This window comes from Arachis stenosperma, chromosome 6 (assembly GCF_014773155.1).
Source record: "Arachis stenosperma cultivar V10309 chromosome 6, arast.V10309.gnm1.PFL2, whole genome shotgun sequence".
NCBI classification, from domain to species: Eukaryota; Viridiplantae; Streptophyta; class Magnoliopsida; order Fabales; family Fabaceae; genus Arachis; species Arachis stenosperma.
In genome coordinates, this window is record NC_080382.1 from 133,137,618 (window position 1) to 133,150,396 (window position 12,779).

At 36.9% G+C, this 12,779-nt stretch overlaps 1 protein-coding gene across 1 annotated transcript; it reads left to right on the forward strand.

Annotated features, from left to right (window-relative positions):
- The first annotated feature begins 2,378 nt into the window (after positions 1–2,378).
- Positions 2,379–11,579, forward strand: LOC130935715 (eukaryotic translation initiation factor 4G-like). The gene is made up of 10 exons (XM_057865590.1): positions 2,379–2,563; positions 2,736–3,009; positions 3,634–3,770; positions 3,956–4,102; positions 4,251–4,318; positions 4,427–4,483; positions 4,754–6,139; positions 6,224–9,135; positions 10,750–10,944; positions 11,035–11,579. Exons 2-10 carry the CDS (start codon positions 2,846–2,848, stop codon positions 11,363–11,365), a joined length of 5,397 nt encoding a protein of 1,798 aa, XP_057721573.1. The 5' UTR covers positions 2,379–2,563; positions 2,736–2,845; the 3' UTR covers positions 11,366–11,579.
- The last annotated feature ends 1,200 nt before the right edge of the window (positions 11,580–12,779 follow it).

The following is a 12,779-nucleotide window of genomic DNA, read 5'->3' on the forward strand; positions in this document are numbered from 1 at the left end:
ATAATCCTAAAAAATTCTATCCTTCTTCACCATTTTGAACTCATTCGTCAAGGCTTTTGCAAAGCAAGAAATTTTTCTCCTAGGTCATGGCTCATTTGGGTTGAAGAAATCATTATATCTATTCTGCCAAATCCACCAAATTCCAGCAGCCACTACTTCCTCTTTACCATTAATAACGCTAGTAATCCAGGATAAAAAATCATAAGCATTAGCACGATCAACAATAGAAGGATCTAAAGAATAACATACATCACGAGCAGTGGAACAATCCCAAAGGCAATGTAACATAAATTCAGGATCATTACCACATTTATTACAAAGGTCACTCACCATTAAACCCCTTTTATGGCGGAAGACATTAGTAGGAATGACATCATGAAGCGCAAGCCAAAAGAGAAATTTTACCTTTTCCGGAATGAAAAGCTTCTAAAGCCACTTCTAATTCCCATCATCTCTCTATTGAAATTTTATATGCGCAAGCCAATTGTACCCGCTTTTGGTAGTATATCTCTTCGAAGTGGCCAGTTTGCAAATCCAATCCGATTTATTCACGCTCCTTTTAGGAGGAGGAATAGCCTGCAAAAACAATTTAATACCCTCACGAATTAGGGTGGACAAATTTTCAAAATTTTAAGTCCCATCATAGTAAACATCATCCAACTTGAGCAATAAATCAGAAACATGAACAAACGAGAGATAATATGCAAGAGTATCTAAAGGACTCCAGGGATCATACCACAAGGATTGAAGTGAATTTTCTATATGCCAGCCAGGACCCTCTTTGATGGTCATATAAATTTTGGAGATGTTTTTTCACACAAAAGAACCATATTTAGCCGATCCTTGATCTTTGTTATGCTTCAAATATCTATGAGAAAGAAGTTGCACTCACAACCGCTCCTTATCCTTCAACATTTGCTAAGTTAATTTACCAATAAGCGCCACATTAGCATACTGCGAATCTCTAACTCCAAGCTCTCCTAGATTCTTGGGAGCCATAGCTTTCTCCCACTTTACTAAAGGAAGACTTCTGCCATTCGCATTACTTTTTCACAAGAATTGATGCATCATAGAATCAATCTTGTCATGAGTATAGGAAGGGAAAAGGAAAGTTTGCATTTGATAGACCGGAATTGAAGATAGAACCGATTTTACCAAACACAATATCCTGACCTTGTTTAGCATGCGCCATTTCCAACTAGCCAATCTAGTACGAATTTTTTCAATCACTTCTTGAACTGTCTTTCGCGCAGCTCTATCATGATCGATATTCACCCCCAAATATGTTCTCAAGTGTTGAGTGAAGTGAATGCTGGAAACACCAGATAAAATATCCTTCATTCTTTGAGAAATATTTTAGAACATTGAGCTTTCGACTTGGATAAATTCACCTTAAGCCCAGACACTTTTGTAAAGATGTCCAAAATTTTCACGATTATTTCAACTTGACTCTTGATGGTCTTACAAAAGAGAAGCAAGTTGTCAACAACATATAAGATGACAGACTCTAGGTCCTCCTTTAGAAACAGCTGCTGAAATTCAAGAACCACTAAAGACAAGGTGAGAAATAATACAAGGAAGTATTTCCATACAAATAACAAAAAAGTATGGCGACATTAAATCTCCTTATTTCAGATTTTTTTAAAAACTTAAAACTTTGAATCCTTTCTCCATTTTATAGAATGGACAAGAAAAAAATATACACAATGTATAATAAATCTAACCATTGTAGTTAAAAATTTAAAATTCTTCAATAAATGTTCTAAAAAACACCAATCAACTCTATTATAAATTTTTTCAAAGATTAATTTTAGAAACAATTGCTTTTTTTTTTGAACTCTGTCTTTCGCATAAAATGAAACCATAGATTACGAGGCACAATTATGGCATATCAATTTTAGAACTTGTTTAATGTTTACACACTGCATGTGCTACTTATGTACCGTTTCTTTTTTTTTTTTCATGCATGGGTAAAAAACTCACCAATAATATATTTATTTCTTAATCATACAAAAGAATAAATATGATTGAATAATTATACAAAATATTTTATATTATTAATATTATATTAATATTTAATAATAATAAATTTTTTGTTTATAATAAAATTAATTATTTTATAATAAAAATTTTAACTCTAATAAAAAATGTTTAAAATTTGATTATTTGAACGATGGATTAATTTGTTTAAAAAATAAAACACTTATAAATATAGCCGATTACTTTTGTGGTATAAATTTCTGCTGTTTTATAGACTCTAATTTTTTTTATAAAAATTTTAATATTTTAAAATGAATAAAAACTCAGTCTTAAGTTGAGCTTCCTTTAAAAGAGTTATTTACTTGCTTATTTATTTTTTACCATGCTTCCTCTTCCTACACGTTTTCTCTCTCCTACCATCTCACGAGCTTCATTCCACATCCCATTGGGCTTCGATTTCTCTCTCTTTCCCCAGTGATTTCCCCTTCTTTCCACCCCTTGCGTTCATCTCACTATTTCAAATTGCACAATAACCACCCCATAAAAAAGCCCTAGTTTTACACGCACTGAACACACTCTTCAGGTTCTTCACTCTCTTATTCCAACTAATTCTTTGTTTTTGTTCTCTTCCAATCCATTATCGTTTCTTGGAATTCGGCATATGGGTTGATGATGATGATTAACTAGGTTGAGTTTCATGTGCGATTGTTTTCGGTGATGATGATGATGATGTGGATCTGCTTCTTTGGTTGCAGGAAAAGTTGAGGAAGGAAAATCCCCCCTTTCTTTTCCTCTTTTTTATTTTTTTTATTTTGTTTTTCTTTTTTTTTTAACTATTTTTTGGAGGAATTAAGGGTTGGGATATATGTCCTTCAATCAATCAAAATCCGACAAGAGTGACGCTGCGTACCGAAAATCCGGGCGATCCGCCAGCTTCAATCAGCAGCGAGGCTCCTCCGGCGGTGCATACGGCAGGGGCGGCAGCGGTGGCGGTGCCGCACCTTCTCCGTCACTATCCTCGAGCCGCAGGTGAGTTAGGGTTCGTAAATTTGTGTTTTTTGGGGTTTTGGGTTATGATGATAGTGAGCAGAGAGATTTTTTTATCAATTTTATTCTTTGCTATTTATTGACGAATTGATGTAGATTGGGAAACTAGGTTTGTTATGTGTGGTGTGAGCTTAAAATCAGTTAAACATGTCGGTTGGTGGATGATTTTTCAATAAGAAAAGCTTTGTTTGGTATCTTTGGGAGTGCCCTAGAATCTCGGATCAACTTCCAGATCATTACATTGTTGGTTTTTAAGAAATAGAAGGTAGAAAAATCTTAGTGGCAGGCTGTAGTACATGACATTGTTAATTGGTTGCTGTACTTAAATGGAGTGTCATGCAGATTTGTGGATAAAGTTAGGAGCTTGATTTCTACTTTTTGCAGAACAAATAATCATTCTAGAGGGAATTCTCCTTGTGATGTGAAAGTTTTGCTTTTCCATCTGTTTTTTGTTTTCATTAGGATTATGTCTTCTTTCATCTTCAAAAAATTCTTCTTTTGATAAAAAAGAATTACAAGAGATGTTATTTTTCTTTTTCTTTCTTTTTAATTTTTTTCTTAAATAATGACATGCTGATAATTTTTTATGACTGCTACTTGTGTTAGTTTTAACAAGAAGTCTAATAATGCACAAGGTGGGCAATCTAGGGTAAACCCAACCGTAGCAAGTTCAACCGAGTCTAGTAGTACTAATGCAAACCGGACCATACCAAATGGTAGCCATGTACAGCCTCAATTTCATGGTAAGTTTTAGCAATATTCTCCATATTTTACAAAATAAATTTTCTGTAGATATTATGCTCTTATGTTATACAGTAGAATTTGTTTGCATTACATTTTATAATAGCCTCCTAGTTATGTTACATGACTGAGTGTTTAGTAAATGTGATTGTCTTTATGGACATCATTCATCCATGTTGAATAAAAGGAGGATCTGATGCACCAGTTACCAATGCAACTATCAAGTCACCCGAGTCAAATGCCCAGAGAAGCATCAGAGCTATTCCAAAAGCTCCTACTTCTCAACCTCCCACCTTGAGTTCTGATTCAGCTCCTCCGACAACCCCTGCTAAGGGTATGCTATTATCCTTGTTGTTTCATACTTCATATATAGAATGTCTTAATATTTCAGAATTGTAGTTTGGGCCCATAGAAATATAACATGTTGTGAAATGTTATTTTTGACTTCTGAGAGCGATTTGGAATATTGTTTTCTGTCTCAGGAGATGCATCCAAGGCTTTCCCTTTCCAATTTGGATCTATTAGTCCTGGTTTTATTAACGGAATGGCAGTAAGTTTCTTATTTGCTAATTTCTTAATGTAATCGAAACTTTATTTGTGTATTTCGTAAAGCCTGGAATTTCAGGCTGAGTTGATGATATTCTATTTTAATATGCAGATTCCTGCTCGCACAAGCTCAGCTCCACCCAATTTAGATGAGCAGAAGCGTGATCAGGTATGCAACTTATTATTATCTTCTCTTCATTTCCCTGTTATCTGTACTACAATATAATTTACGACAGCTGCTAATCCTTCATAAGGTAAGAGAACCTAATTGTTGACTTCCTTGGTTAGAAATTGTTATTTTCAGAAATGAAATCAGTAAAAGGTGTGCATCTGTAATTTTATACTCCATCTAGTTGAGGTTGAGATTATGGGCTTTACTTTTCTCATGATAATTCAAGTATTATTTTTACTGTGGTGGGTCTAATTCTGTAACTTACAGGCTCGCCATGATTCTTTTAAACCTCCAGCACCAGCACCGGCACCGGCACCGGCACCGGCACCTCCTGTTCCAAAGCAGCACTCAGTGAGGAAGGATATAGGTAATAATGATCAATCTAATGCTGGGACTAGGGCAAAAAAAGATATGCAGTTGTCATCATTGCCTCCAGGAAGCCAGATGCAGAAACCTTCAGTTGTTCCTTTAAGTGGAATTTCAATGGCAATGCCATATCATCAGCCACAGGCATCTGTACAGTTTGGCAGTCCCAATCCGCAGATTCAATCTCAGGGTATGCCAACAGCACCTCTACAGATGCCTTTACCAATGCCTTTGGCAATTGGAAATGCTCCACAAGTGCAGCAACAGGTCTTTGTTCCAGGCCTTCAACCACACCAGATGCATCAAGGACTCATGCATCAGAGCCAAAACATGAGTTTTACTCCTCAACTGAGCCCTCAATTGCCCCATCAGTTAGGTAGCATGGGTCTAAGCATTGGCCCACAATATTCCCCACAGCAAGGAGGAAAATTTGCTCCTCGTAAAACTACTCCTGTCAAGATAACTCATCCTGAGACCCATGAGGAGCTTAGGCTTGATAAAAGGGCAGACACATATTCAGATGGTGGGTCATCTGGTGCTAAATCTCATGCTAGTGTGCCTTCTCAGTCTCAACCTGCCCAGCCATTTACAGTTTCTCATCCTATTACTTACTATCAACCCAATTCCTATAGTGCAAGTTCTGGCTTTTATCCACCTGCTAGTTCTCTTCCATTAACAAGTAGTCAGATAACTCCAAATTCTCAACCACCAAGGTTTAGTTATGCAGTGAGCCATGGTCAGCAAAATGTTGGTTTCATGAATTCATCATCTCATAATTCGATACCTGTTAATAAAGTTGGCACTCATATCCCTGCCATTACTGAACCACCTGCTCCGGAATTTTCCCACAATGTGCTTAATGCTATCTCACCATCATCAGGAGCAACATCTATGTCTATTAAAGATAGTAGTGGGACTGGTCTTGTGGACTCCTCAGTTGCCAATTCCAATATTTCTGGTGCCCGAAGGAGTCACTCTGCTAGATCTTCAGTAGCATCTGGTGATGCTAACTCCTCTTTGCCACAAAAAGGTTCTGAAATTTGCTCTGAAGTTTCTTTGGAACAGTCTAAGTTATCCAGTGATTCTTCAGTTTTGAACTCACTGCCAAAACAATCTTCTGCATCTGCTGAGGTTACAGCTGCTCCTTTGAAGTCTTCCTCCGCTGTGAGTGCTGAGTCTGTTTCAGTTGTGTCTAATGATGAAGAAAAGGGGAAGGAATTTCTCAGTAGGTCAAATTCTTTGAAAGATAATCAGAAGGTACAGAAGAAAGGCCAATTACAACATCAGGTATGTGAAGGATTTTGTTCTCAAGTCATCATTAGCTATTTCTGTATTAGTTTGCCTTCTAGTATTGATTTTTTTCCCCCCTAGGTTGCCGTACAATCTCCTACTGTAGCTGATGTCCCTTCCCAAGCTGTTGAGAGATCTTCGGTCATATCTGAAACTGTAGGAACTAAAACAAACCATTCTGCCGCAGTGACCAGTGAAGATATAGCAGCAGCAACAGCTGCGGATGAAGACACGCTATTAACTCCCTCTGTTAGTATGTCTCATGCTGAAGTGAAAAGCAATGGCACTACAGAACTTTCTGTTTGTGTTTCAGCTGAAGGGCCTGTCGCTCAAACTGGCTATAGTTTGAATAACAATGATGAGCTAGATGAATTTTTGCAAGAGGATAAACTGTCAAAGGATAAAGTTTCAGAAATGGGTGAAAAAACTGAAATATCATCTATTCAAGGTTTCAAACAAGAACATGATGAATCTACAAGCTGTGTTCCAGAATGTGAAAGGACAAGTGATAGTTTAGTCATGTCTACCTGTAGTGCATTGGGTTCTCCTAGAGATGTCTCATTGAGTAGAGATGATATTGCAGTCAATAGTGGAGCTGTTTCCGCAAGTTCTGGCACATTAGACCAGCATTCTGCTGATGTTCCAGAAACAACTTCAAAACATTTGAAAGATAGTTTAGAGATTGCTGAAAGTGTGGTTTCTCTTCCAGCGCCAGGTACTAAGGATAGACCAATTTTGGAGCAAAATAAGGTTAAAACTAATAAGGGGAAAAAGAAAAGAAGAGAGATTCTTCAAAAGGCCGATGCTGCTGGATCAACCTCTGATCTTTATAATGCGTACAAGGGACCTGAGGAAAAGAAGGATGCTGTTGTAAGTGCAGAGAAAGAGGACAGCGTTTCTACTTCTGGAAGTTTAGAGCAGTTTTCTACTGGTGCTGCTCAGCGAGATTGTATAACGAGTGAGCATAAAACCGAGCTTGATGATTGGGAGGATGCTGCTGACATGTCTGCACCAAAACTTGAAGTTTCAGATCAAACTGAACAGGTTACTGACAGTTGTATAGTTACAGTGAAAAGGTACTCTCGAGATTTCCTTTTGAAGTTTGCAGAGCAGTGCACAAATCTTCCTGAAGGATTTGAAATCACAGCTGACATAGCTGAGTCTTTGATGGGTGCCAATGTTAGTAGTTCACGTGATCCACATCCTTCTCCTGGAAGGAATATAGATAGGACTGGTGGGATGTCTAGGATAGATCGGCGTGGAGGTGCTATTACTGAGGAAGACAAGTGGAGCAAAGTTTCCAATGCTTTTCATTCAGGTATGCGTTTGGATGGTATTGGAGGTAATGCAGGATTTCGTCCAGTTCAAGGAGGCAATTTCGGTGTCTTAAGGAATCCTCGCTCACCTCTGCCATATGCTGGAGCTGGAGGGATTCTTTCTGGGCCAATGCAATCCATGGGCAATCTGGGAGGAATGCCAAGAAACAGCTCTGACAGTGACAGGTGGCAGCGTGCTTCTAGCTTCCAGCAAAGAGGTTTGATTCCTTCTCCTCAAAGTCCTTTGCAGATGATGCACAAAGCTGATAAGAAGTATGAGGTCGGTAAAGTGACAGATGCGGAAGAGGCCAAGCAGAGGCAATTGAAAGCTATATTGAATAAGTTAACTCCTCAGAATTTTGAGAAGCTTTTTGAGCAGGTAAAAGCAGTTAACATTGACAATGCAGTAACTCTCACTGGTGTCATCTCACAAATATTTGAGAAGGCTTTGATGGAACCTACCTTCTGTGAAATGTATGCCAATTTCTGTTCACATCTGGCAGCTGATTTGCCTGATTTTAGTGAAGACAATGAGAAGATAACTTTTAAGAGGTTATTATTAAACAAGTGCCAGGAAGAATTTGAGAGGGGTGAAAGAGAACAGGAAGAGGCTGACAAGGCTGATGAAGGTGAGATCAAGCTGTCTAATGAAGAAAGGGAGGAGAAAAGAACCAAAGCAAGAAGACGCATGCTGGGTAATATCAGATTGATAGGAGAACTGTATAAGAAGAGAATGTTGACAGAGAGGATTATGCATGAGTGCATCAGGAAGTTATTGGGTCAGCATCAGGATCCGGATGAAGAAGATATTGAAGCTTTGTGCAAGCTCATGAGTACAATTGGGGAGATGATTGACCACCCCAAAGCCAAGGAGCATATAGATGTGTATTTTGAACGGATGAAATCATTATCAAACAACATGAATTTATCTTCAAGGGTGAGGTTCATGTTGAAAGATGCCATTGATTTAAGAAAGAACAAATGGCAACAAAGGAGGAAAGTTGAAGGTCCAAAGAAGATTGAGGAGGTACATAGAGATGCTACCCAAGAGCGGCAGGCCCAAGCTGGTAGGCTGGGTCGTGGTCTGGGCAATAATCCAGTAAGAAGAAACCCCATGGATTTTGGTCCAAGAGGGGCATCTATGTTACCTTCACCTGTTGCCCAAATGGGTGGAGTACGAGGGTTGCCTACTCAAATTCGCGGATATGGTCCACAGGATGTTCGTATGGATGATAGGCATGAGGCAAGAATCCTATCAGTTCCACTGAGTCAAAGACTTGGTGATGATTCAATTACCTTGGGGCCCCAAGGGGGTCTTGCTAGAGGAATGTCCATAAGAGGCTCAACCGCAGTTTCAAGTTCAGGAAGTCTTAATGGTTATAGTAATTTGCCAGAGGGCTCAGCATACAGTTCTAGGCAGGACCATGCTCCAAGATATATTCCAGATAGATTTGGTGCTCCGACTGCTTATGATCAACTCAGTGCTAAAGAGAGAAATATGACTTATGGTAACAGTGACATGAGAAATGCAGATAGGAATTTTGACAGACCTGTTCTAACTTCACCTTCCTCTCAACTGCAAGGGACAGTGGTCTCCCAGAATCCTTCTTCAGAAAGGATTTGGCCAGAAGAACGATTACGAGACATGTCAATGGCTGCAATAAGAGAATATTATAGGTACTGCTTTCTCTTTCTGGTTTTTCATTCCACTTCCTTTTCAATTTTCAGCTTGCAGGCAATTGTATTTGTATTTTTTATTTTTACTCTGAGTAGCATGCTTAATATTTTACAAGTTACAATACTTCTAAGAAATATGAACATCAGTATGCTGACATGTCTAGTTTCTTTGTGGGATTTTTTTTGGTTCTCACGTAAAGATTCTACTTCATACTAGTTAGACAAAGTATATATCCCATTTCCCATTTAATGATTTAGATTATTAAAAGAAAATTGATGATTTGTATCAAATTGTTTATGTCATTTCATCGTGATCTCATTCTGAATGTGTTACAACCTGATTTTTTTAGATTTATTTTTGTGGTTTTTTTTTTTTTGGGGGGGGGGGGGGTGTGGTTAAAGAACATGATATTATTTGCACAGAATGAAAATTGTTGATTCTTGAATAAAGCTAGTGCAGAAATTGAACCTTAGGTTCTAATGTTAGTAAATGTGGACAAAGTATGTCATTTGTATTTTTAACATTTTTATTTATACTTAATAAATGTACAAGTTGGTGAAGTAGTATTGGATAAGATTCCTCCTCAGCATGCATTAAGGAATGTTTTGGCTGTCAATTGTTACCATTCTTTTAGTAGTTTATATCATGTTAATTAGCTAGGCTTTCTGGGTTCCTGTTTCTTCTTTTATATTTGGGTCATTGGATTCCTCTCACTTTTTTAAGTGATTATGCTAATGTTATAAGATTTCATGTCCAAAAAATGTTGTTGCTTATATAATCAATTCAAAATTTTTAATGACTTTTAAATTCTTCAATAATTTTAATTTATCCTATAGTGTAAAATGAATCTTTGTATGAGTGTATACAGATGCATAAATATATAGTTTAGGATAAATTATACCGATTTATGAAATCCATTGTGAATATGTCTTGGTGATATTGTCATCTTCTAAGCCTTCCTTTTGATGAGGTTAGTGTTATGCTGACAAGAGTGTTAAGTGTTATATTTATAAAATACAAGAGTATTGGGTGTATCATTACCTAAATCTTAGGGAAGATCAATGCATGGTTTTAGAGATAGGAGAGCTGGGTTAAATTTGATCAAATCATAAAGCGAGTAAGTGTGTGAATTGAGATTGAATCCCAATTAAACTGGTTGAATCATTAAACCTCTAAACCAATACCTTAACCGGCTTGAAGTCTAGTCTGGTTTGCTTAATCTTGATATTTAGTGAAAAATTGAACCGAAAGCCTCAGGCTAATCATTGCTATGTATATATAAAACAAAGGGTTGAAAACCTATTTTTAAAACACAGGCCTCTGTGTGAATGAGCACAACCATATTTTTTCTGCTATGAAGAGGCTGCTGCTAGAATAATTTTTAATTTTCTTGCTTTATTATAACATATATAGATATAGTGATGCTAGTTCTTATAACTGATGGATAGATGTTTGTGGTGTAGATTAATTTTATGCATGTAATAATTATTACGGGTGGCAAAACTACCTGCACTATATGTCACAGAAACTTTTTTGGCTAAAGTTGTGTTTCCTGTGAGAATTGTCCAGTCATTTTGTCACACAAATATCTAACAGTAATTTGTTCAATTCAGTGCTAGGGATGAGAAGGAAGTTGTTTTGTGTGTTAAAGATTTGAACAATCCAAGCTTCCATCCTTCCATGGTCTCGATTTGGGTCACAGACTCTTTCGAGAGAAAGAACACAGAGAGAGATCTTCTGGCTCAGCTACTAGTCAACCTTGTGAAGTCTCAGGATGGTACCTTGAGTCCAGCCCAGCTCATCAAAGGGTTAGTTTTATTTGATGTGTGACTAATGGTAGAGAAAATCCGTTGGTTTGGAAAGAATTTTACTTATTAATCCTTTTTAATGTTGTCTAGGTTTGAATCTGTTCTTAGTACTTTGGAAGATGCGGTTAACGATGCTCCGAAAGCACCGGAGTTTCTTGGCCGCGTATTTGCCAAAGCTATAACAGAGCATGTAGTCTCTTTGAATGAGATTGGACAGTTAATACATGAGGGTGGAGAGGAACCTGGCAGTCTCTTAGAAGCGGGACTCGCAGCTGATGTTCTTGGAAGCACCTTGGAGGCCATACAAATGGAGAAAGGCGATACAGTTTTAAGTGAGATCCGGACAAGCTCAAATTTGCGGTTGGAGACTTTCCGGCCGCCGGAACCTTTGAAATCAAGGAAGTTAGAGAACTTTATTTAGAGGATAGAGATGCTCATAATATCCTGTTGGAATAGAGGGAAAAATTATTTATGCCTAGTGTTTATAGGATGCTCAAATTTGCTGAAAACGTTTTCTCCATCAGGGTTGGTGAAGAGAATTTTGCATATGGTATTTCTGTCAAATATTATTTGTGACATCAATGCAATTATATAACGGGTTCAATCAAGCAGCAGAAATTTTAGGCTGTTGGTTATAGTGTCTGCCAAGTGGGTTTACTTTCTCAATACACGTATCATTCGAGTGTCCATGACACATTCATCTGCATCATATTACATGAAGCTCCTTAAACATACCAAATAGGCAGAGACTACCTATATTTTATTATTATATTCATGCCTTGTCTTAGGTGGGACAGCTTGGACATGGTGTCTTAGGCTCTGATTTCGGGATGAAATACCAAGACCGAAGTACAAAGATAGAAAATTAGAGAGAGACACAAGAAATTGTCTTCATCTTGTTTGGTAAAAGTTAAGATACAAAAACGGGGAAACTTTAAAAGTCAGTTTGTCTTTACCTTCTCTAACAGCACCAAGCTACATAACGTTTTTCTTCTACTATCATTCTTCTTCCAAAATCATAAATTCATAAATCTTGTATCTAACATTAGGAAATTTTAGATTATGCTACCTTATGTTCAATAATGGTAGTGGTGCGGTGTGGTTTTGGTCGAAAAAATGTAAATGGTATAATTAGATTATTGAAAGTTTAAGAGTAAATATTCATTATGATTCTTTAGTATTTGTCTGAGAATCAGCGTCTCGATCATTCTAAAATGGTGAATGCTATAGTGCTTAAGATATGGTGTTTAACTTACTAAAAAAAGGCAAAGAAATAATATTTAATAAATTTTAAATATTTTATTTTTACTTTATACATTTTATTTTTATTTATAAAAGCAAGTTAGGCAATTTAGGCACCACAATGAAAAGCACCATAGAATTCACCTTCTAAAAGACTACATTAGTCTTCATTCATCAAAGTTATTGGACAAATTATCTCTTCTAACCGGTTACGAGATAGTAACCGAATAACGTGTCAAGTCATAAGTGTGAGGATCATGAAGAAATGATTTTTAAAAATAGAAACTATTAAACCCCTAATAATTTTTAAAAGTAGGACTTATGAATCCGTCTAGAATAATAAAATTTGTCGTTACACAATGTAGTTAGTTGGCTAGATAGAAACTAACAAAAGAATCAATTAATATACTTATGGTTAATATATATTTTATTAAAGGAAACAATCCGCTACTAGTAACCACACTGGTGTTCTAATAATTCTTTAAAAGGAATGTGAATACAAAATTTGAGTTTAAACTTTAAAGTTTAAAGGACATATTCGTTAATTACGCCTCTAGAAACTTGAAGGGAGAGGGATTCAAAGAACTCACACT